The sequence below is a fragment of the Hevea brasiliensis genome, chromosome 16 (genome assembly GCF_030052815.1).
Source record: "Hevea brasiliensis isolate MT/VB/25A 57/8 chromosome 16, ASM3005281v1, whole genome shotgun sequence".
NCBI lineage: Eukaryota > Viridiplantae > Streptophyta > Magnoliopsida > Malpighiales > Euphorbiaceae > Hevea > Hevea brasiliensis.
The window spans coordinates 47,346,026-47,368,927 of NC_079508.1; the positions used below are offsets into that span (position 1 = coordinate 47,346,026).

The 22,902-nt window shown below is 31.8% G+C and overlaps 3 protein-coding genes across 4 annotated transcripts; 1 reads left to right on the forward strand and 2 right to left on the reverse strand.

Annotated features, from left to right (window-relative positions):
• Window positions 1-114: 114 nt before the first annotated feature.
• On the forward strand, window positions 115-3,213 carry LOC110655295 (probable arabinosyltransferase ARAD1). The gene is made up of 3 exons (XM_021811542.2): window positions 115-804; window positions 1,591-1,844; window positions 2,529-3,213. The coding sequence occupies exons 1-3, from the start codon at window positions 156-158 to the stop codon at window positions 3,078-3,080; spliced, it is 1,455 nt and encodes a 484-aa protein (XP_021667234.2). The 5' UTR covers window positions 115-155; the 3' UTR covers window positions 3,081-3,213.
• Window positions 3,214-3,276: 63 nt separating this feature from the next.
• On the reverse strand, window positions 3,277-4,364 carry LOC110655370 (protein DMP2). The gene has a single exon (XM_021811671.2). It carries the CDS (start codon window positions 3,910-3,912, stop codon window positions 3,277-3,279), a length of 636 nt encoding a protein of 211 aa, XP_021667363.1. The 5' UTR covers window positions 3,913-4,364.
• Window positions 4,365-4,835: 471 nt separating this feature from the next.
• LOC110655293 (putative 1-phosphatidylinositol-3-phosphate 5-kinase FAB1D) lies at window positions 4,836-15,740 on the reverse strand. 2 transcript variants are annotated; one of them, XM_021811539.2, is made up of 13 exons: window positions 15,508-15,740; window positions 13,954-14,250; window positions 13,807-13,840; window positions 13,003-13,716; window positions 12,098-12,242; window positions 11,678-12,019; window positions 10,115-10,930; window positions 9,384-9,712; window positions 8,288-8,414; window positions 7,960-8,115; window positions 6,102-7,589; window positions 5,754-6,020; window positions 4,836-5,405 (listed from the first exon to the last, which is right to left on the reverse strand). In XM_021811539.2, the coding sequence occupies exons 2-13, from the start codon at window positions 14,189-14,191 to the stop codon at window positions 5,070-5,072; spliced, it is 4,992 nt and encodes a 1,663-aa protein (XP_021667231.2). In that variant the 5' UTR covers window positions 14,192-14,250; window positions 15,508-15,740; the 3' UTR covers window positions 4,836-5,069. The 2 variants fall into 2 exon arrangements, with proteins under 2 accessions (XP_021667231.2, XP_021667232.2); XM_021811540.2 differs by having other exon boundaries at window positions 15,574-15,738.
• Window positions 15,741-22,902: the final 7,162 nt, after the last annotated feature.

Here is a 22,902-nt window from a genome sequence, read left to right on the forward strand (position 1 = left end):
ATAAAATTAATATTATAATTAAAAAAATGATGATACGTCACCGTATCATCTTGCAACTCCTAAACGACGTAGGATCCTCTTAAGACATAATTGAATAAGTAGCTTCAAAACCAGTTGAGCAAATCAGAAGCATCATAAGCCCAGCAAGGCCGGAAATGCCTCCAAAGAGCACAGTTGCCGCCACCTCCACCGCCACTAAAATAACCACTCTCCCATGCTCAATCGCTTCTCTGTTTCTCACTTTTATTCTCGTTTCCCTGATCACCCTTTCCCTTTTCTTGCTATTCTCCAACCCAAGTCCATCTTTTTCGAATCCTGAAAACACTCTTCAAGCCTCCCAAGATCCCCTCAAAGTCTACTTAGCGGACCTTCCTAGATCCCTCAACTACGACCTCCTAGACCAGTATTGGTCGTCCTCTGTACCCGACTCCCGCATTAGCTCTGACCCGGATCACCTCCAGATTCATAGGCACAAAAACTCCAAATTCCCTCCATATCCTGAGAATCCATTGATCAAGCAGTACAGTGCGGAGTACTGGATCACGGGGGACCTGATGACCCCGGAGAATTTGAGGACTCAATCATTTGCGAAAAGGGTAGTTGATGTTAATCAGGCCGATGTCGTTTTTGTACCGTTTTTCGCTACATTGAGTGCGGAGATTGAGCTTGGGAAAGGGAAGGGTACGTTTCGGAAGAAGGAAGGCAATGAGGATTACAAAAGGCAGAAGGAGGTGATTGAGTTTGTGAAGAATTCCGATGCCTGGAAACGGTCTGGTGGTAGAGATCATGTTTTTGTTCTCACAGGTAATGCTTTTGATCGCTTTGTTAAATTGAGTTTCCTTTCTTGAATTATTTTAGCATTGATTTGATCTTCAGCTGTTTATTTTTCTTTTTTCAATTGGATCTCTGCTGCATGGCGAGTTTGAAGTAATTGTAGCTGTTGGTTTTAGTTGTTTTAATACTATTATGGCCATTGGTGTAAGGTGGCCACTAACTAGATTTAGTGCTTTTGGATCTTTAAAATTCTGGTGATCGTAGGTGTTATGATCAATGTATTGAAATTGGTTTGCCTGCTTTATGGATTTGTTTGTTTTTCTTAACTTAGTTCAGCTTGGTGTTTGATTTTGGGGATGAAATTATATCTACATTTAGCAGTGAGCTTGGGAGGATCTTTCTCTGAGAACAACTAAAAGGATTTATGATCTAATGGGATGTCATAACTATGTATCCTAGTGTGTTTTTGTTGTATAATTTTGTTTCTGGTTCCTCTTTATGTTTTTCGTACCTATGGATTTGGTTAGAGAGTTTATAAACTGAGCTTGTTAATTTGGGGATTCGGCGGTTACATACCCAAAAAAGTAGTCTGAAAAATGAGCCTCATATTATGCTTGGTATCATTTATGGCCTTTTTTTCCCCATGCCTCACATATGCCTGTGCTGTATAAATTCATTCATAACAGTTGTATACAATGATAGTTTTGTTTCACCTTTGATAAAGCCAAAATATAAATTGTTATGCATACTTTAGTAGCTTATGATTTAGCATCTGGATTGTCAGGTTATCTTAAACCTTGAAGCATTCTTTGGCAGACCCTGTTGCAATGTGGCATGTGAGAGCCGAGATAGCGCCCGCGATTCTTCTAGTGGTTGATTTCGGTGGATGGTATAGGCTTGACTCAAAATCATCCAATGGTAGTTCCTCAGATATGATACAACACACTCAAGTTTCATTGGTGAAAGATATAATTGTTCCATACACACATTTGCTTCCTAGATTGCACTTATCAAAGAACAAGAAGCGTCACATGCTTCTTTATTTTAAAGGAGCCAAACATAGGCACCGGGTTAGTATCTATTTCCTAAATCCTTTTAGAGATTAGCAGCAGAGATTTTTATATTTATAATTTTTATTTTTTATCTTGTTCAAGAATTCGATATAATATTTCTTCCCTTGGCATTTAGTTTGATCAGTTGTGATATTATTTTATGTGTTTGATATCTTTTTTTTCTTTGTATTATTTGTAATTGCATTCATGTTTTCCCATTCCATCCGTTATGTTTTCATTCCACCTGCCCCCTCTCCTCAATATATGTTTTATGTAAACAGGCAGTTCTCATTCTCAATCAATGGAAATTAGTTTGGACTTCTCAGCCTTTTGTGAAGAGGAGTCTCCCTTGTTTGTTGAATTAGATTAGTCCAAAATACCTCTTTTAAGTCATGTTTTGTGATGTACTTACTGCTGCAATTTTAACTATTGCTGATCGGACTCCCTAACTTCAGTATGAAAGATATCCTTGTCAATATAACATTTGAAAAGCTTCATTGTTTGTGTTATACTCTATTTTGTATAATTCGGGATAATTATGTGGCATATCAAGTGACAATAAGAGCTTTGTTTCTAAGCGCAAAGATAAACCTTATGGAAGAATAGCTTTCATTTCACAATAATTAAAACATTTAAATGGCATTCAGTTTTTCTTCATTGTGCATGTAATTTAGTTAGATCTTTTTCTTTTTCTATCTACAGGGAGGTGTAGTTCGAGAAAAGTTGTGGGACTTGTTGGTTAATGAACCTGGGATTATTATGGAAGAAGGCTTCCCCAATGCCACTGGGAGAGAGCAATCAATTAGAGGGATGAGAACATCAGAGTTCTGCTTGCACCCAGCCGGGGATACCCCCACTTCTTGTCGACTTTTTGATGCCATCCAAAGTCTCTGTATACCTGTTATTGTCAGTGACAATATTGAACTCCCATTTGAGGGGATGGTGGATTACTCAGAATTCTCAGTTTTTGTGGCAGTTAATGATGCCTTAAAACCAAGATGGCTTGTGGATTATCTTAAAAGAATTTCTGAAAAGCGGAGAAATGAATTTCGCCAAAAAATGGCCAAGGTTCAGCCAATGTTAGAGTATGACAATGGCCATCCTGGCGGTATTGGACCAGTTCCTCCAGATGGTGCAGTGAATCACATGTGGAGAAAGGTCCAGCAAAAATTGCCCATGATTAAGGAAACCATTGTTAGAGATAAGAGAAAACCTGCAGGAGTATCAATTCCCTTGCGGTGCCATTGTACCTGAATCAATAACAGCTTCTTCAATTTCTTTTTCCCCTTGTATTGCAATAGTTTTATACACGATTTGACATTCCACACCAGAAAATATGTATTCATGTGCTATCATATAAAATGTGCACGATTAGTTTCATTGAAAATTCTACAGGGAAAAAAAGGGGTGTATGCATTATCTTCTTGGATTTGTGCCAGGAGAACAGAACTTATCTAAAGTACAAAGCATTCCTCTGCAGCAAGAAAGGGTATCCGATCCCTTTTCTCTTGGAGGGAAACAACACGAACAACGCACTGATTACAAAACCAATAACTAGAGGAACAATGTTGATCACCTTCCTAGGCATTGCTGGATAGTAGCATCTCACAACATCTGTATGTAAACCAGCAAAAGCCAGAAAAGCAATCAAGGAAAGTGAAGAATGAAAGAGATCAGCCCATCTCAGCCTATAATCTGAAGGCACATTCGGTTTCCTCCTGCCTCCACTGAATGTCCATATTCCTCTGAATGTTGCCACCCCATACACCAACCTACCAGTTGATGTTCGGAAGCTATCCGTGAACGTAAAAAAGACACAGGAGGCAGCCAGAAGAGCCCAGAAAATACCCATCAGCCAGCGATTCAAACAAGTGCATTGGCCATCGTTGGTTAGAAGAGGAGCGAAAATAGTGAAGGCAAGGATTGTAGCAGTTGGCAAGAGAACATTAAGCCTAGCAGTGCCACTGAGGATTGCATTGACTAGATATAGGTAATGAGATTCATCAGGATCATCATCATTGAGACAGTAATAATCACCGCTATCCTCGTACCTTTCGACGAGGTCTTGCCTAATAGAATTCTCCATCTCTGGTTAGTAGCTTGTTTGCTGAAGAAATTTGCAGTGGAAGAGGAAGTTTTAAGGGAGTGTAAGGAGAGATTCCTTGTTGAGTTGGGGAGAGGCAAGCAATTCTCGACCTTTTGCCCAAGCTTGTTGGTGACTTTGTTTTGGAGAAGTGAGTATGCTTTTCCCACTTAACTAGGTTCCTGAGGAATGTCTCTTTTGCATGGAGGTGAAGGAACTGAACTTTTTAAGAACAGAAGGAAACTTCATTAGAGAGGTGGAGGGTGTGAAAGCTGCAAACTTCTACTCTTTGTTTGGTTCCTAGAGTGGATCAAAGTAGAAAGATAATAACGGGAAATTATTGAGTGTAATCGCTATACAAGTATTATCACCGATATGGAGTTTGCTTTTTATATTTTAAAAAAAAAAATTATATTTTTGTAAATAATGAACACTGCTGTGTATAAAAATTTAGAATTCCCCCAACGTGTTACTAAATACGTTACATCTTTGAGCAAAGGACTAACGTACAATTTCTTCTTAAAAGGGACTAAAAAATTATTTTCTTCAAATTATATATAAATTAAAAAAAAATATTCATTTTTTCATAATTAAAAAATTTATTATTATAAACATATTTAAAAATTTAAAATCCTTTAATATGTATTATTAATTAATTTGATAATAATATAATTAATTTTTTATCATTATGAATATGTTCTTAATAATTATTTAATTATAATTATAAAAAGTTATAATATAATTTTGATTATTTTCTATTTGAAAAACGCTTAGAAAGCAAAGTTTTGTGATAAAAGAAAATAGTTAAAAACAAACTTATTTTTCAATTTTAATTAAATTTTGAAAAATTAAAAAATCGATTATTCAGAACTTTATTTTTCATTTTTTTTTAAAGAAAATTTTTCCAAAAAATTGGAAAATCAATATGAATAGAAGCATATTTTCATTGATTCGAAATAGCCAGTTCGCGGCTCTCTACACTTTCTCAATGGAATTTACAAAATTCACAAGCATTTCTGGCTGATAAAATCAAAGACAGACCTATAAGAACAAAACTATCCCCACAAATATGCTAAAAATCGCCAAATAATGGGGTGATAACCATATAACTGTGACAAAGTTCTATTTACAGCAAAAATCATGAGCCATACAAACATCAACTACTCAGAAAACCCATTTAATCCTCCTTGCTTTTCAGACTCTGATTGAGAAGAGATGCCACAAAGTTGACAAGGTTCAGAGGATCTCTGCAAGCACCAATTATCTGGGACACTCAAGAAATGTGTAGACATGAACTTTCTGAACCTTTTCTTGTACTCTTTTGGAGAGATGACGGTCGGCAACACATTCTTCGGAACAACAAGGGAAGACTTCACCCACGTTTCCAGTTGCTTGTCCAACGTGTACTGCCTAAGATAATCGATGATCCCACATACAAGCTCTCGTCGTTCGGTATCTACCCCAACAAGTAACGAATAATCCATTACATTGATTGACTGCAAGGATAAACAACAAATATATCAATAGCAACAACATAATTTTCTGATAATCAGCACAACAAGAATAGTAAAACTGTAAACAAGAACCTAGAGGGGTAATGAAGGGTTGAGAATTTAAAGGACGTGCAGGGATTAAAAGCAAAAGACAGGAAGTAGAAGTAATAAATGCAAGAAAGCAATAGCAACAAGAGGGAGAGGAGGGAGGAAAAGCAGTGTTGATTGCTCAGGAAGACAATGTTCATTGTATCATCTGCTATCTAATGTATTTTAAACAATATGCTTAGGGCTTGACAAATTTTGTCGTCGTTCTAGCCCATTGGTAGAAACAACTAAGGTGACACTCACATTAAGGAAAGCTGTATCATTCCAAACAGCACGTTCCAGGACACGCTTTGCTTTGTTACTAACATATAGTGGAGAGGAATTCATATCATTGACGAAGTTCTGATCTAATAGAACATCTCCTGAACCATCACCAGCTGAAGTGTATCGAGCATACAGAGCACCTTTAAGATCATACTGACGAGTGATATTTCGACCAAAGGACAGATTCTCCATAACCATCAGATCATGCCTCATCTCTTTTCCACTTTTTGTCTGTCTGATGATCACCTACAAAATTATATTGAAACATTAAGCTTTTAGAAAAATAAAGCAACGAGGGTATCAGAGTTCTAAATCAAAATGGCAAACCTGATAAATCCCAAGAACTTTAGCTAGACAAGTTTGGTTCCCCAACTCAAATGACTCATTCAGGTACTTGAAATAATGAGAAGCAAACTTAACAAATGACTCAAATTCTGTCTTCTTGATTTCCTTTATTATGAACCTCTCATCAAGTGTTTTAGCAAAAAAGGATTTGCTCTTTCCACCTTTAGCATCCCAGCTCCTACAACGACTAAGAGAAGCAATATAATCTACCTCTGATGGGCAGCACCGACTCCGCAGATCACGAAACTGCTTCGCATATAAACAAATTACTGAATATTTACCCTTTCCAAGTGACTTTGTAACCCCGAGAGAGACTTCAGGGCTAACATTCTCAGGAGGAATCAGAGACTCCAACAAATTGATCCCATCAAAGCTAGAGAAGCGTGACTCTCCTGGAGAAACACTTGATGTAGAATGGAATGAATCTGAATCAGAAGAACTATTCGAAGACCAATATGAAGAAACTTTGGTGGAAAATCCAGTCGAGATATGTAAACTATCAGTTGATTTAGCAGACGCGCCACCCTCTTTCCGACCATCATCACTAAAAAACTCCAGTGAAACAGGTACATCTTTCAGAACTGCCAAAGCACATGCAATTATACTAGATAGTTCACCATCATAGTCTCTCACAATATAATTATCAATTCCAAGAGGGATGTGCAACCTTTGTCCTTCCTCGCTGATTAGTTGGTAGGCTGCAGATATGTGTTCTTGTATATAGCTACCGATTGACTGAAATTTAGGCATGAAACCTCTCTCAAGATCCTCCATGTATATCTGGCGGATTTCTGAAAATGGCATCCAGAACCATCCACTAGAGTTTTCTAAACTGGATGATACTGAATGCAGAGATGTACCCTTTCTAGATTCATCTGATACGATAACAGAGTTACTATTTCCAGTATCTGAGGCAATTGGAATGGCCTTTTCCACTTCTAAATCCCCAGACAAAGCTAAATTGTCTGCTTGGCAACTACTATCACCAGAATGAGAACCATTAGGTTTCTCAGATATCTGAGGGCTGGATGATCTGTTCTGGCTTAAACCATCCACTTTTAACCTCTCAACATCTTCAGCAAAAGGAGATGAGTTATCAAGATGATCTTGTACTCTAGACTCTTGAACAAGACCATCCACTGAAATTTCCTTTATTGAAAATCCATTTGCTTCAACAGAATTACCCAACATATCTTTCAACTCACCACTTCTGTCATCCAAAACAATTTCAGTCCCTTCATTTCTTCCATCAATGGTGCCACTCATCTTTGACTTCACTTGGTTGTCCACTGCTTTCTCAATAGCACCAGTGTGAACCAAAGAACGATCAGGTAAGAGCAGTGAATGCAGCCGCTGTTCCCAAATGCACGATTCCAGAAGAAGTTCCCATAACAATCGATTTATGCTAAGAAGCTTGTAATCAGCCTTGTTTGTATTTCCATTCTTACAAACAGCATTGTCAATGCTAGCCTGATTTTTCCCCATGTGCAAAAATACAAACAAAAGTATGTTAGCAGTGAGCATAAAATGAAATGAAGTTCCAATTGCACATAGTCTTTAAAAAGAAATATGCGAGTCCAATCTGTAACTAAACAATTCTAAGAAAATTGTCACTTAGATTTAAGAGTAAATAAAAAGAGTTCCTCAATCACACACAATATACTAGAGCTTAGGAAGTTTGGCAAATTCAAGTATCCCTCAAGTGAAAACAGACTACCTAGTGTAAGAGTTTTTGATGCTCAGCTTTTTTCTAAGGCACTCGACAAATTTTGATCTGTAATTATCATTAACTCTATCTCTCAAGGTAAATGAAACAAACATTTATTGGAAGAGAACTAACCTCGAACTCAGAACTTTCCTGCTTCAACATGTCTTCAATATCAGAAAATTCTTTTAATGGCCCACGAAGGTTCAGATTAGAGCCTACAAATTGAGATCTTAACTTGTTCAAAGTGTCTGCAATTGTGCTAAAAAGTAACCTCCCCTTCAAATGCACCTTCAGAAAATGAAAAAATTATCAATTTCATTTCAACATAATTTCAAATTCGCTAGAAAAGGAATATCACTCTTCATTGGGGGAAATTGAATATATCATACAAAATTGGCTAAAGAAACATTTAAGCATCATAAAAGTTTAGGAAGCATATATAATCAGAGAAGAAACATACATTTCCAAATTCTCGCCTGAGCCCATCATATCTAATTGAATGGCTGAACTCCAGCTTCTGAGGTGGGAGAGACACAGTGTAAGTTGTAACTGGAGAGAATTTGAACATTGCTGCCAGTGGGCCTGATCTGCAGAATGAAATAGAGCCAGAATAAGGAGACAAAATTTAGAAGGTAACATTTCAGTGTTGATATAACAGTGTCATATGTGGAACAGAAAGGCTCCGGCTGATCAACCCTATCTACTCTTGCATCTAAAAAAAAAAAAAGCGCCCCAAAATTCTCTTGAAAGAACTAATAATATGAATCATAGTTATCATGCTAGGACAATATTACCTTCCTAATCTGTGCACCAAGTACAGTTGCAAAAACCACCATATGATTAGCGGGACCAATTGAACCCATAGTTTCTGTTTTCTTTTTAGTAAAGTGTAAATACTGAAAAACCTAAAATTATCCTCATATTAAAAGTGAATCACTTCCTCTTTTTGGCCCTGATTTTAAATCAGCGGATGAAGGGCAGAAATCCTTAATATAAAATGAAAAAAATAACAGTATAGTGTTATAAGATTCAAACTTTGGTGGGGATCAGGTTAGCAATTCATCAACATCCTTTTCCATCTTTTATATATTGTTTAATATATCTGGTCTCATTAAATTGTCATGTGTATTTTTTTAACTGTTAAGATATATTCATCTATATTAATTCTAATTCTTAATGTTTGTTATTGAAAATATTCTTCCTGCATGAAGTTGAACCTCAAATTCTTTTTAACTAGTCTGAAGGGGGTTGCATTTTTTTAGCTAAACTAACACAGTAACACATGGGTTTTCTTTTGAATATTAAGACCTGCATATTTTGGTCCCTGTTGTTAGTTTTGAATAATTTTAGTTGCTAAATTTAATTCTTCTTAGCAAAATTCTTTGCGTACGCACCTCTATGTATGTTTGTAAGCATTCTCTTGACCCCACCAGGGAAGTCCTCTTCTGAGATATTAAAGACCATTTCTTGAACATAAAGCTAATGCTTTTTTTTTTCCCTATTGGCACAAATTCAAAGGAAACACAAAAGGAAGGAAATGATCTTATAATCCATACCCAAAGAAGTAGAGGAAGTCTCTCTCCAAAGAATGGCCACAGCCAGACAATCTAACAGATGAAGTGTGCTGAGAAAAGCTGAGCTCCAAGAATTTTCCAAAGGACAGACATCGTGCAGCAGTGGAAATCAAGACTCTTTTTGTACATTTTCTTACTCCATTCCGATTTTTACATTTACCACAGCGACTCCACATCCAAAGTTTTCCTTCCGCTTCTCCAGGCAAATGCTTCAGAAGCTGTCTAACTCGTATTGTAAGCTGCTTATTATGATGTGCATAATAGTAGAAGTGAGCTTCTGGCAATTCACCACAAGTGGTGCACTGGCGTCTCTGCAAAAAGCAGCAGTTTTGATGAGAGTTAGCTTCAAATAATGCAACCAAAATCTACAAAACAGCAAGCATACATGATATTTCCAAAAAGATCATAAGATCAACCTTCAACACCTCAAAGATAGTAAGAAATGTTTGAACCCACAAATACATATGTGGTAAGACCCCACAAGATTTTGAGCAATCTAAAACCACACGCCAAGTGATAAATAGATAAATATACTATTCCATAATCAAATGGAAATAGAGAAAACCTGATTGAGTAAATTATCCCGAAGAAAGAACTACGTAAATATACTACGGCCTAATAAATGGAGATGTGAGAAACCTGATTTATTTAATTATCCTGAAGAAAGAACTACATAAATATTGCATTGCCTAATAAATGGATATGTGTATAACCTGATTGAGCAACTTATCCCAAAGAAACTTCCCCAGAGGAAAGTCAAAATTCCTGTAGAACATAATATGAGAAAAATGGCTTTGCTCACACATAGTCCCCCTTAAGGCATTCCGACTTGACATCAAAACCAAAATACTCTGAGAATCCAACACAGAATTGACACCATCCTTATTCTGAACTTGGTATTTATTGTCAACATCATTTTCTCCGTCAACGGGTTTACAGCAACTGAAAGACTGAGGCTGTCCACCATCAAGTAATTTCTCTTCATCAGAAACATCTTTAGATTCCATATCACAATGGTTAGAAGCTTCCAAAGTTTCCAAAACCGGTACCTCTTCTGTGCTTTGATCATTAGCTTCTTTTATATTCAAACCAAAGTAATTAGCCAGGGACTGATATGGCACAGAGGAGGCAAGAGGGAAACTGTCCCCTATAACTTTCTTAAGAGATGCTGAAAGAGAGGAGAACCCAGAAAAAATGACAGGATTATATGGCACATAAGACATGGAATGGCCTTCCAATCCCATGTCATGGGAACCTTCTGCATGGAATCCATTAGAAATGGGAATATCAACTGTAGCTGGCCCAGTTTCAGCAATAGACTCCTCAACAGAAGGAATGCTTGAATCTCTGGTTTCTAAAATAGATGAGTCGTGATCCCTTGCCCCAGGTAACATTACAGTTGAGAACATGGTTTTCCAATCACCAAGAAATGAAGTCTCAAGAATCAAATGATATGCCATGATGACTGCAATCTGCACCACATATTTGATCCTCTTCAATTCATCACTATGACTTCCTTTTAGCAAAATCTGCAATATTACATTGTACAGCCAATTAAGAATGCACAGTTAGCAAAAAATTTCCCTCTTAAAAATCAGAACATTCATCATATACATGGAAAAATATGAGTACAAATACAAAATCAAAGAGCCACATGTAGCAATAATTACTCTGACTCCTCTAGGTCTCACTTCCAAACTAGTTGGGGTCAGATAAATTGATCTTTTTTTTTCCTTTATTATATTCTGTTTCAGGCCAAACTTTCCTTTTGTTGTGAGCTGTTGTTATCCGAAAACATCATGCAATAAAAGGCTTTATATATATATATATAAGAAGTGGACCTCCTGTTTCTGGGGCCAAGAAGGCAATACTACTTAAAATAGCTTCAATAATTTTGTTTTCTATCAAGACCTTGTCCAGTTTTATAGAGTACTAAAAAGTGTGAAATGTCTTCACTTCAGGATTCAGCCCAGAACAACAGAAGGAAACATAAGCCTTTTATACTGCAATTACAGTTGAAATATTTCTAAAAATTAAGCAAATATATACATATTCAACTGCCCATGCCAAAATGGTAAAGGGACAAGGTTCCAGTCGATAAGAAAGTTTACAAAAAAGGCATGCATGTATGCATGAGTAAGTTCATCTTTGTATACAGGCACGAGCATTTATGTGACAATGTGGATGCCCATGTGTGCATATGTGCACAAATGAGAACACTCTGCTTCCTAGAATTACAGAAAGAACATAAAGATACAAAGTTTTCCCAGACTCACAGTACAACCCAGGCGTGTAGGACAGCCCTCAATGAACATCAACGTCTTACTTGGTTTCTTTCCCCCTTCACCCAACCCAGCATGTTCCTCCACAAACTTTTCAATATGAAAGGAGTCACACTGCTTTAACTTTTGACCCAGCAAAGTATCAGATGATAAAATTGGTGAACCAGTACAACGAGCAACTCTTTCTAGGCGATGTAACTTCATATCATACACCAATGTGATTCCTTTAGCAAGTATAGACTCCTGAAGATCACGAGAGACAGACTTTTCTACTAAAACCACATTTGGATGGCACATTTCTATCATGTCCATAAGCGATTTCAGATTATCCTTTTCCTGTTTTCAGAAGCAACTGATCAGAAATAGCTGTATGATTCCATGATAAAGAATACTACAGGATTCTGATCAACATACCAGATCCATTGATTTAAATGATGATAAGCCACTTAAAGACTGACCAAGCGCTCCCCGGATCAGCAACAACCTTGGGTTCTTGTAATTAGTTGGCATGTGCTTGTGAGCAGCACGCTTTTTGAAGACTAAGCCCTTAACTACTTGACTGCAAAAAGTACGAAACCAAAGAAAAGAAATAATTCCGAGGTTTAAAAAAAAAGCATAGAAATAAAAAGCATCAATTTCCACTAATGATTGGCACTTATACTTTCTTTGAGAATTGTGTTAAGATTTTATCTTTTTTTGAAGTTATATACAATATAATCTAACTATCTACAACTTCTACGCCAAATTCCATAGCTTGTTATCTATAACTTTCAGTGAAGGTGTTGACGCAGTATAGGAAGATTAGAATTAGGAGTTATAGTCAATGTAAAAATAGGAAATTTAAGAGTTTTATCCGTTAGAAATTTTATTCTTATTAGGTCTATCATTTCTTAGTTTATCTTATTTAGTATTCCTAATTAGATTTGAATAAGGGTTACTAAAAACTCTATAAATAGTCGTAAGGTTTCATTATTATTAAGCTTTTGATTATGATTATTATTGAGATTAATAAAATTATTATTAGTTTCTCCTCCTTATTTCTGAGAATTTTTTTCTCATTCTTATAGGAATTTGTTCCTTTGATCTCTAATTTCCTGGTTCCACATCAGGTTTAGATTGTAAATAATAGATAAAATAATATTGCTGGAAAGTGGAATAGATTTCCAAAACTAAAAGCTGCATTGAAGCTTTTCCTTTGAAAAGAAAAAGCCAAGTTCATCTTCAATTAACAGAATTTGTGCAAAAAGGGGGGAAGGAAAATGTGTTCCATTAACAAGAATAAAACTCATTATGGAAAGATAATGTAACAAAGAGATCACCTTTCATTACGTGAGCCTGTTGCAATGCATTTCACTTTCACATAGCCATCTGGATCCATTCCTTTCCCATCAATTGCATCAGGTTTCAAAAATGAAGCAGCTTCCCATGATAAAACGCTAACTATATCCACCCAACTTTCAAAATCTTTCACCATGGTGCCAACACTTGCAGTTTTAAGAAGTTGCCTGACGATGGCCTTAAACTTCCCATTTGCAACCTCCTCCATTGCTTTTTGTTTTTCTTCTTTGAACCTGTAGCTCCCACTCCCTTCATCCGTGCAGCAGCTCAAAGAACTTGGCTTGCCCCATTTTGTGCCATCACCACATTCATCATCATCATCATCATCATTGCAAGCCACACTACCCTCCAGGTCATCTTCCGGATCCTCTGCTTCAGGAGGGTCCCAAACCTGTGCATTGATTTCATCATCACCATAACAAAAAGCCTCATTTCCTTCATTTAAGGATTCAACAGGATTCTGAGATGAATTATCTTTTGTTTCTTGTCCATTAGCAGTTTCCATTATATCAATATCTCTCACAATCTCCCTGTCACTGCCATTATGGCTTTTCTCCAAATTGTTTTCTGTTACTTCATATGATCTGTGTACTCCATTTACTGAAGCTTCCAAACTTGATTTATGCGGTTGGCCGTTAAGCCCACAACTGACATCCTCCCGAGCTCTGTCTACTCTTCCTTCCTCTTGACTCGCCCTAACAAAATCAACAGAGGAACTTTAATTAGTAACTAAAAGCCCAATGGGAATCTCTATCAGGCCCACAATTCAAAGGTCTGATACATACCGGTCATATGAGCTTATATCAACCGACAGATCACCTGAAGGAGGAGATAAACAAACAAAGCATAAAAGCATAACTACACAGTATAAAGCCACTAATCTAATTATATCAATAAAAAAATTAAATGAATTATGAGAGGCAGAAATTTACTGCAGCTTGAAACAGATCTATCGCTACTGGACAACGAAGTTGTTGGACTGATCATTGGTGATGTAGGACTCGAACCGTCCTGCTTTAAATGTCCTTGTTCTTGCTTCTCCCGACAAAATCTACAAGACCAATTGTGCCCTTCACCATTTAATTTTAAAGAATTCTCATTATTTGGTTTCCTCTTTTCGTCCTCTGATTTTGGCAGTTGGGCACCACAGTAGTGACACATGCTACACATCCAAAGCAGAAAACTGTAAAGCAACTAGCTTACTCTAAATGACGTAGAGCCTTGATCACCTGTTCGGTTCAAGAACAAAGATCAATTTATATTTATGAACATGTCAATCAATGGTGCTCTGACATAAGATACTTCCAGGGCAAATAATAGAAAAATTTAGAAACAAACAGATGAATAATGTTTCCTCATCCTTAGTTGTATCATATTAAGATGCATTTCTAAAACTTCCATTTATCTAAACCATTTCATTTTAAGAACTCATACAGAGGGATTCAAAAGTTCAAAATGTTAGATCTCACTGAGACTCAGAATAATAAAAAAAATAAGACAGAAAAAAAATAAATTGATAAGTTAAAATTATTTAATATTGTTCTCTCTACCCATTTGATTTGTAAAACAGATCCCAAATAAAGACGGCAACTATCAATTACTTCTTTACTAAAATAAAATTAAATTAGAGAGCCAAACACAGCACCCAAATAACAATCACTTTATTAAATTTCAATTTTATATGAGAAAAACTTCTCAAATATAACGCACTGGATGGGGAAGTGAAGAAAAAAAAAGATAAGATCACAATTCCATGATAAATCCAGATTTAATATGAAACAAACAGCATTACCCTCGAAATTTATAATTGATTATTAGTGATGAATTTGTTTATCAAGCAGTAACTTGGAAAGTTCTAGTATAAGGTCTCTATTTGGTTAGATTCTCCCACCCAAACGATTAAAAGAAAAAAGAAAGAAAAGAAAATCATTATCGACCAAGATCAATAGAATATAAAGTACAGGAAGAAAGTTCCCAGAAACAATAATAGTTTAAAAAAAAAAAAAAAAAGGAAGAGTATTCAAACAGCGTTATGAGCCCATAATCTTCAATACCAATTTGAATTTGATTACCGATGTCGCAAAAAAATCAAGATCAATTTAACAAATAAAAGAAAATCAAAAGACAAGAGGGAAACAATACCCAAATCTTCAATCTATCAACCAGCCAAGAAAAACTCAACAAGAAGTCCAAACAAAATCCAGTAAGTTTCAAACCCAAAGTAAGAGAAAGAAACACTCATGAACCAATTACTTAAATAGCCAACACTGATCTAAAACTTGGATAAAGCTCACCAAATCAATATTGGAAACTGGTAAATGGCAACTAGATAAATATTCCTGATGAGTATAATGATTATCCATCAGAAAGCCGAGATTTCACACACAAGTTACCATTTTCTAAGCCTAAACAAGTCAAAAATAAAAGAATACCTCCCCAATAACAAAATCGGGAATTAATTAAGGAAAGAAAAGAATATAACTTACTGTAAAAGCAATCCAAAGCAACAAAGATATGATTTTTTTGATAGAGCAAAGCCAATTGCTACCTACCCATCAAAATTCAATCTTTCATTAACAAAAATAACATTGCAGAACTAAGAAACTCTTCTCTTCCAAATTTCTTGGTCCATGTAAAAAGCAAAAAAATTTAATTTTTTTTAAAGTCTCACAACAGTCAGTAGAGGGAAGAATGGAGAAAAAGAGAGAAGGCTCAAGGCATGAAATGGTGATGAAAGGTTTTAAACTGGGCTCCACTACACATATTTCCACACTGTCAATGGTAATTAAAAAAATTAATTATTAAAATAATTACTCTTTACTTTTTGGATTTTTATTTTTATATAGTATTTGAAAGAGGATATTCATTCATACAGTCTATATACGGCTGGATTTAGGATTTGTAGATTTAAGGATTTTGCTATCATGCCCCTATAGATTTTTATATTTATGAATCGTATTGTGTATTTTTTAAAATTAATTAATTATTAAAAAAAGGTTATTAGATTTGCATCTTGGCTTAGAATAAATCCATCCATGCACCAATGACAGCTTTCATTTCAAAAATTTAGGAATAAATAAAGGCATTAATTAAGGAGGCACACATAACCAAGGTATATTTAATATTTAGATCTCTACCAAATAATACAAAATATATTAATATTTTTTATATAAATTAAATTAATTTTAAATATAATCTCTTACTTTATATAAGAATAAAGATTTTATTAAAATTTTCATATTTTACCTATTAAAAAAAAAGTAATTTTAAGTATATTGTTATAACATTTGATCTGCTTAAAAAAAATTATCATCAAAATATGCTTTGACTTTTTGCATTTATTGAAAACCATATTAAATGGAGCCCTTTGGATTACTTATAAAAGGAAATAGTATATAGACATATTTTATATGTAGGTTAGTTGAGTTTAATCTTTTTCAAACTATAATTCTGAAAAATTCATTTCAAATTTATTTATTTTTAAGTGAATTATTATGTTTGAAATAAAAAGAATTTAATTTTTTTTAATTTTAAAAATGATATGCGATATTCCTAAGACTGAGTATGTTTAGTTCTTTGATTGCCTGAAACTATAAAAAGAGTGAGATTGGTTGCTTAAAGATAATTACTCTGATACTTAAGTTAGAAAAATGCTCTTAAAAATGTGTTAATGGCAATGTCATGCAAAGTATGAGTAGAGAATGTAAAACTTACCTGAATATCCGTTAAAAACCTACTTATATGATGATAGAGGACATTTTAGCGTGATTCTTGAGATTCTATTGATTAATATCGAGTTTTATATTCCCATGCGTTACAAAATTGTACCTTATCAGTGTAATCATCAATGGTGATCTTGCTTACTATTATCAATGACTTGTCATGTCCATATCATATTGAGCTTGTTCTTACCAGTCTCCAGTCCGAGCTTTATCTAAACTAGTCCGATTAACTAGTCATTCCAATCCTTGTGTTCAGAATTAACCAACTTGGGTTGACATCAGATCATAATGTCCAATCTATTTCCTTATTGGACTCGGTCTTTATTAGATCATATCAGATCAAAGAAAATCAAATTTTTAGGATAGACTATATAAAAAAAAATTATTTTAAAAAAATAAATATTATTTATGATTGTATAAGAATTCAATTGTATTATTTATAAATTAAGAATATGAATTTATTTTATGATAATATAATTATGAATGAATATATAATTTAATTTTTATTAATATTGTATAATTACATATAAATATAAATGATATAAAGTAATTTAATTAATCTAATTCACAAATAAAGTACTCTTTTCATTCCATTTTAAGTGATCTTTTAAAAAAATTTCTTTATTCCACTTTATTTATTTTTTCAAAAAATTAAGAAAGTATTAATTTTTTTCAACTTTATCTTTATCTATTATTATCGTCAATAAATTTATCTCTTTTATTTACATTTCTATATTTCAAAGATAATAAGAGAATATTTTAGTCAATTATTAATTTTTTTTAATAAAAATAAAACTATCTAACTTTTTTCTTAATTCTTATGAAAAACTTTAAAAAGCACTTAAAACAGAACGAATAGAGTAATAGACTAAAAAACTTTTAAAATTATATTAATGAGATTCAAATATTAATATTTACATCTAATTAGTCAGTTTCACATTTATTGTTGGGTTAAAATAAATTAATTTTATATTAATTGTGACTATTATAAGTTGAATTGGATCGTATATGAAAATAAATTTAATAATCATTAAATTAACTATTTATAAATTATAACAATGATCAACATTCATTAATTTTTTGATATATCATATATTTTATTAATTTAAAAAAATAAAAAAAATCCATAAATCATAATCAACATTAATTACTATATTTCTTTTATTCTTATTTAAGATATTAATTTTAAAAAATTTGATTTAGAGTTTGAAAGTTAAAAGTTAAAATGTCATTAGAAAAAGCTAAAATTAAGTTTTAAGAGTTCAAAAGTGTGTAGAGACATTTTTTAAATTAATTAATGTTTTAAAATACTAATTTATAATTATTATATTAAATAGTTTATATGAATAAAATAAATAGATAAATTTTTACACAAAAAATTAGATTTTTGACTTCAATATTTAATTTATTTTTATAAATGTTGATAAATCTAATTTTAATTATTAAATTTGATAAAATTATTATTCTTAAATTTGGAGATAAATTTTTGAAACAAACAAATAAAACTAATCATTAAAATTAAGATTTTTAATAATTTAAATATATATATAAATTATTAAAATTGTGTATCTAGATTTTTAAACAAAAGGGTTCTTTTTATTTAAAAAAAAAACAGTTCCTAAGATCAATGTGTGTTTGCCTTTGAGATTCTTGCGCTTATTATACACACTTTAATTAATTTGTATATATATTAATAAAAATATTTAATTGAATAATTATTAAATTTATTTTAAGTCAAGTTTATATTTGATTCACCTACCTAGAATAGTTATTATATAACCAAGTTTATAAAATATATGAGAGGACTAAAACAACAATTTTAGTGGACACATCCATCTTTTTTGTTTAATGCAAATTCCAAATTTTGATTGAAAAACCCCAAGAGAATGATCAAACATTACCACAAAATCATAAGAAAAAAACCCATAAAATAAATAGGAAATTATGTATTGTATTAATTTTATTTTAACAGTTGTCAATAAGAGGTAGTTTAATTGGTTTTTCTACAACTTTAAGATATAAGGAGTAAGGAGATCTCAAATTCAAGCCTCTCTATCTATTGTGCATTTATATGTTGTATATATTGTGGCATTTTATAATTTAACTCTTAAGACATGATAAAAATTATAATTTAGTCATTTTATCTTTTAATAGGAAATAAATTAGTCTCTAAACAAAATTATGTTCACATAATAGGCATTCTGTTAAATTTATCATTAGTCAATTATAGATTAAAATAGGGGTGAGAATTTCGTTCAAACCGAATCGAACCGAACTGAACTGAATTAAATTATGAAAATTAAATTATATATTTTAGAAACCGAATCAAACTGAAATTGATGAAAAACAGAATTGAACCGAACCATTATATTTCTGTTCGGTTCGGTTCAAACAGATCGTTTTTTATTTTTGATTATTTTTTAATTTAGACTTGATTTTCAAGTTATTTGATCTAATTTTGATTTTGATTTGAACATAATAATCATTAATCAATGAAATTAAACAATATATATATATAATTAAATATAATTCATAAATTTCCTATAAAAATAAATCAATTCAAAAATGAAATCGGTTTGATTTGATTCGATTTGAATATATAAAATTACTATTAAGTTTAATTCGGTTTAGCTGATTTTTTTCTCTTCAAAACCGAACTGAACCGAAATAACCGAAATTTTTATAATATAAAACCGAACACAACTGATTGAACCGAATTGATTCGATTCCGTTCGATTTTTCAATTTGAACCGAAATCTGCTCACTCCTAAATTAAAATAATTAATCTAAATCTAAAAAACTTTGTTACAAATATTAAAAATTTAGATACTAAACTGTCAAAAAAAAATAATGAACTAAACTATTGCAAACGGGCAACATACAAACAGTAAATTTTAGCATAAAGATCTCAAAATTAATTTGTTTTTCATTAAAAATAAAGAAATTGACATGTGGTTTTTATTATGCTTCAAAAAATATTTTGTAAAATACATTATATATTAAATCAAATTTATAATTATAAAATAATTTATCTACCTTTTATATATGATGAAAAATAAAACTAAAACGTTGAACATTTTAAGAATATGTTACTTAATTTGATTTGTAAAACAAAATTAAGAATTAATTAATTTAAATTTAAATTTTTAAAAGTTATTTGGCTAAAAGAGTTATCAAATTGCTAGGATTTGGATCTCTAATATTCCTTGCATATTAAGATAAGTATTCAATTAAATAAAGAGAAATAAATCAACTAATTAAATCCCAATTTTCAATGTCTTGTTTTCTCTTATGTTGTAAATATATATACACGTATATGCAAATAATTGATCAATAAAAGGATAATATTTAAAAAAAAAATGAAACCCTTAATGGTCTTTTTTTTTTGGAAAATTTTGTAATTGTACCCTAAATTTATGTTTTTAATAATTTTACCCTGAAATTTGGGCTTTATAATTTATGTCTATGTTAATTAATTAATTAATTAATTAGGATTTGATTTATTGTAATTTAGGTTTAATTATTAAGATGATCAAAAGTATTAACGTGACACTTTTATTAGGTGTTAACGGAAATTCTAATGGTGAGTTCAATTGAATTAAAATATAAAATTTAGGGTAAAATTATTAAAAAAAAAATTTAGAGTATAATTATAAAAAAAAAAAAACAAAATTTAAGATTTTTTTTTGTTCATTTTCCCTTTGTTTTTCTCTTTTGATTTAGATAAAATTAAGGGTCATTTTCATGGTTCATGCCATAAGAACAAATACAAAAAACAATAAGGGCAGTTTTGCAAAGCAATTATAGTAGTGTTGGTTGAATTGAAAGGCAAAAGACGGCTTGTCTTTTTCAACTCTATTGATAGGGCCATTTACGAGGTTTAAATGCCCTCTGAAAAATTCCAAAAAAGGTTAAAAATAATCCACTGCGGCCCATGTCACTGTATTCCAACCACTTACGTAAATCCATTAACCAATTTAATTTCTGCAAATTTTTCATGCCACATGTAAGGACATGATTGGCAAAGCGGCTATTATTCGACATGGACATACAATCATTGGAGCAATGTTGAGTTGCAATCCACGTGGCAATACTTCATTGGGAATAATATTAAATTACTAAAATACCCTTGTTCCGTGGAGTGAGGGGAACATTTTGATACTATGATTTGGCAGTCGATGATTGGACAGAGAGTGGAGATCATTGAAATTTGTGTCCGTGCATTAGACGTAAAGCAATAATGGGCTGCTCAATAGTAATTTTACTTAAATTTCAAACCTAAAAAATTTAAAAAGAAAAAGAAAAATTTTAAAAAATAAATAAATAAGAAAATAGTAAGCTTAAAAAAAAAAAAATTTCATTTATTAATTATTTATTTATTTATTTTAGTCAATTCAAAGGCCCCCAAAATGTCTCAAAAATTGACTAAGTTCCACCAATAGAGGAACTTTATTAATAGTTTTCCCACTTTCTTCTTTTGAGTTTTCATATTTATGGAAAATTATATAATAAAATAAAAAAAATTAATGTATTTATATAAAATAGGTGTAAGGATGAAATTAGTGAAAAATAAAAAAGGAAAAAAAGAGTAAATAAAATAATTTTTTTATAAATTTAAGAAAAAAATAATATTGAAAAATATAATGTTGGAAAATAGATGAAATTACATTTATAACCCTATAATTATTTGTTTTAGGCGCAAATAAAAAGGGTTAAACAGATATTTTGTTGTTCAGAGAGCTACTTTTCTCTTTTATTTTTCTACCTAATATTCAAATAAAGGGAAGCAAATATTTTTTTTTTCCTTATTTTTCCTTTTCTCTTTATTTTTTTCCTTTATTTTCTTCCCCCTAAAATGGTTTCCAAACATAATGTTAGTGACAGTTCAATGGATGAGTTAAATTAGACCTGGCCAGGTCAGTTCGGTCTAGTTCAGGGTTGGAATTGCTGGTTTGATTGACCTCATGATTCGGATAAGTTTCAATTTAAAATGTTTCAGTCTAGTTCGGTTCAAGGTATTATTAAATTATAATAAATTTTTAGATATTATTTATTTAATTTCTATAATCTTCTAATATAAAATTATTAAAAGAATCGAACTATAAACCCATATAAATTGAAAAAACAAAGGAAAAGAAAACAATTTTGTGAATTGGGTTAATTCTAATTTGAAACCATCAATTCGAATTGACAATTTGAACCGATTTCAATAAGGTTAAAGAAAAGAGAGACCCTAACCGGCCCCTATACCTCAATTCCTGGCTGGTTCATGAATTAAAACCATTGATTCGAATCGATCCAAAATTTGACTTGAATTAATTGTAGTTCGATTCATGATTCGAACAAGCTTGTGCTTGAGTCTACATTAAATAATTGCCTAAATTATCAAAGTTTAATTTCACATCAATTTTAAAATCGTAAAGTTATAAATTTAATTTTTTTTATAAGAGATTGAAATAATGAAAATTCAAATCTGACATCCGCCAAGTGAATAATATGTTTTTAACTACAAAATTATATAATTTAATTAATAAAAACAATAATTACAATAATTTGATTGACATATAACATTAAGAAGATAAGATTATTACTAATAAAATTAAAATTTTTGAAGTAAAAAAGGAAAAATGATGGGCAATGTTATGGAAAATATCCTCATTATTTAATTATTCCAGCATTGATGCATGATTTTATATCAATGTTATAGGGATAATGTATCTTAATTTAATTACATAATTATAATTTACAAATTAAAATTAAAATAATCAATCATTCAAATCCAACCATAAACTAATAATCAGGCACAATAAAAATTATTTCTTTGTATTAAATATTAATAAAAAAATTTGATTTATTTAATTTATTAATCCATGTGATTCATATAAATAATTAACAAAATAAACTTTGTTGCTTTTGAATTTATTTATTTATTCATTTTTTTTTACAATATATGATATCTATTCCTATTATTATATATTGAGAATGATGTAATGCCAAGTTCAATTCAAAAATTTCCCTCCATTTGGTGCTTAAGGACAAGAATTTCTCATTCAGCTTCCATATGACATATTGGCATTGTTCCAAAATTTGATGCATAAAATTTTAAATTTCTTTTTTAATTTTCAAATTTCTGAAATTGGTCCACATGATGCTAATAAA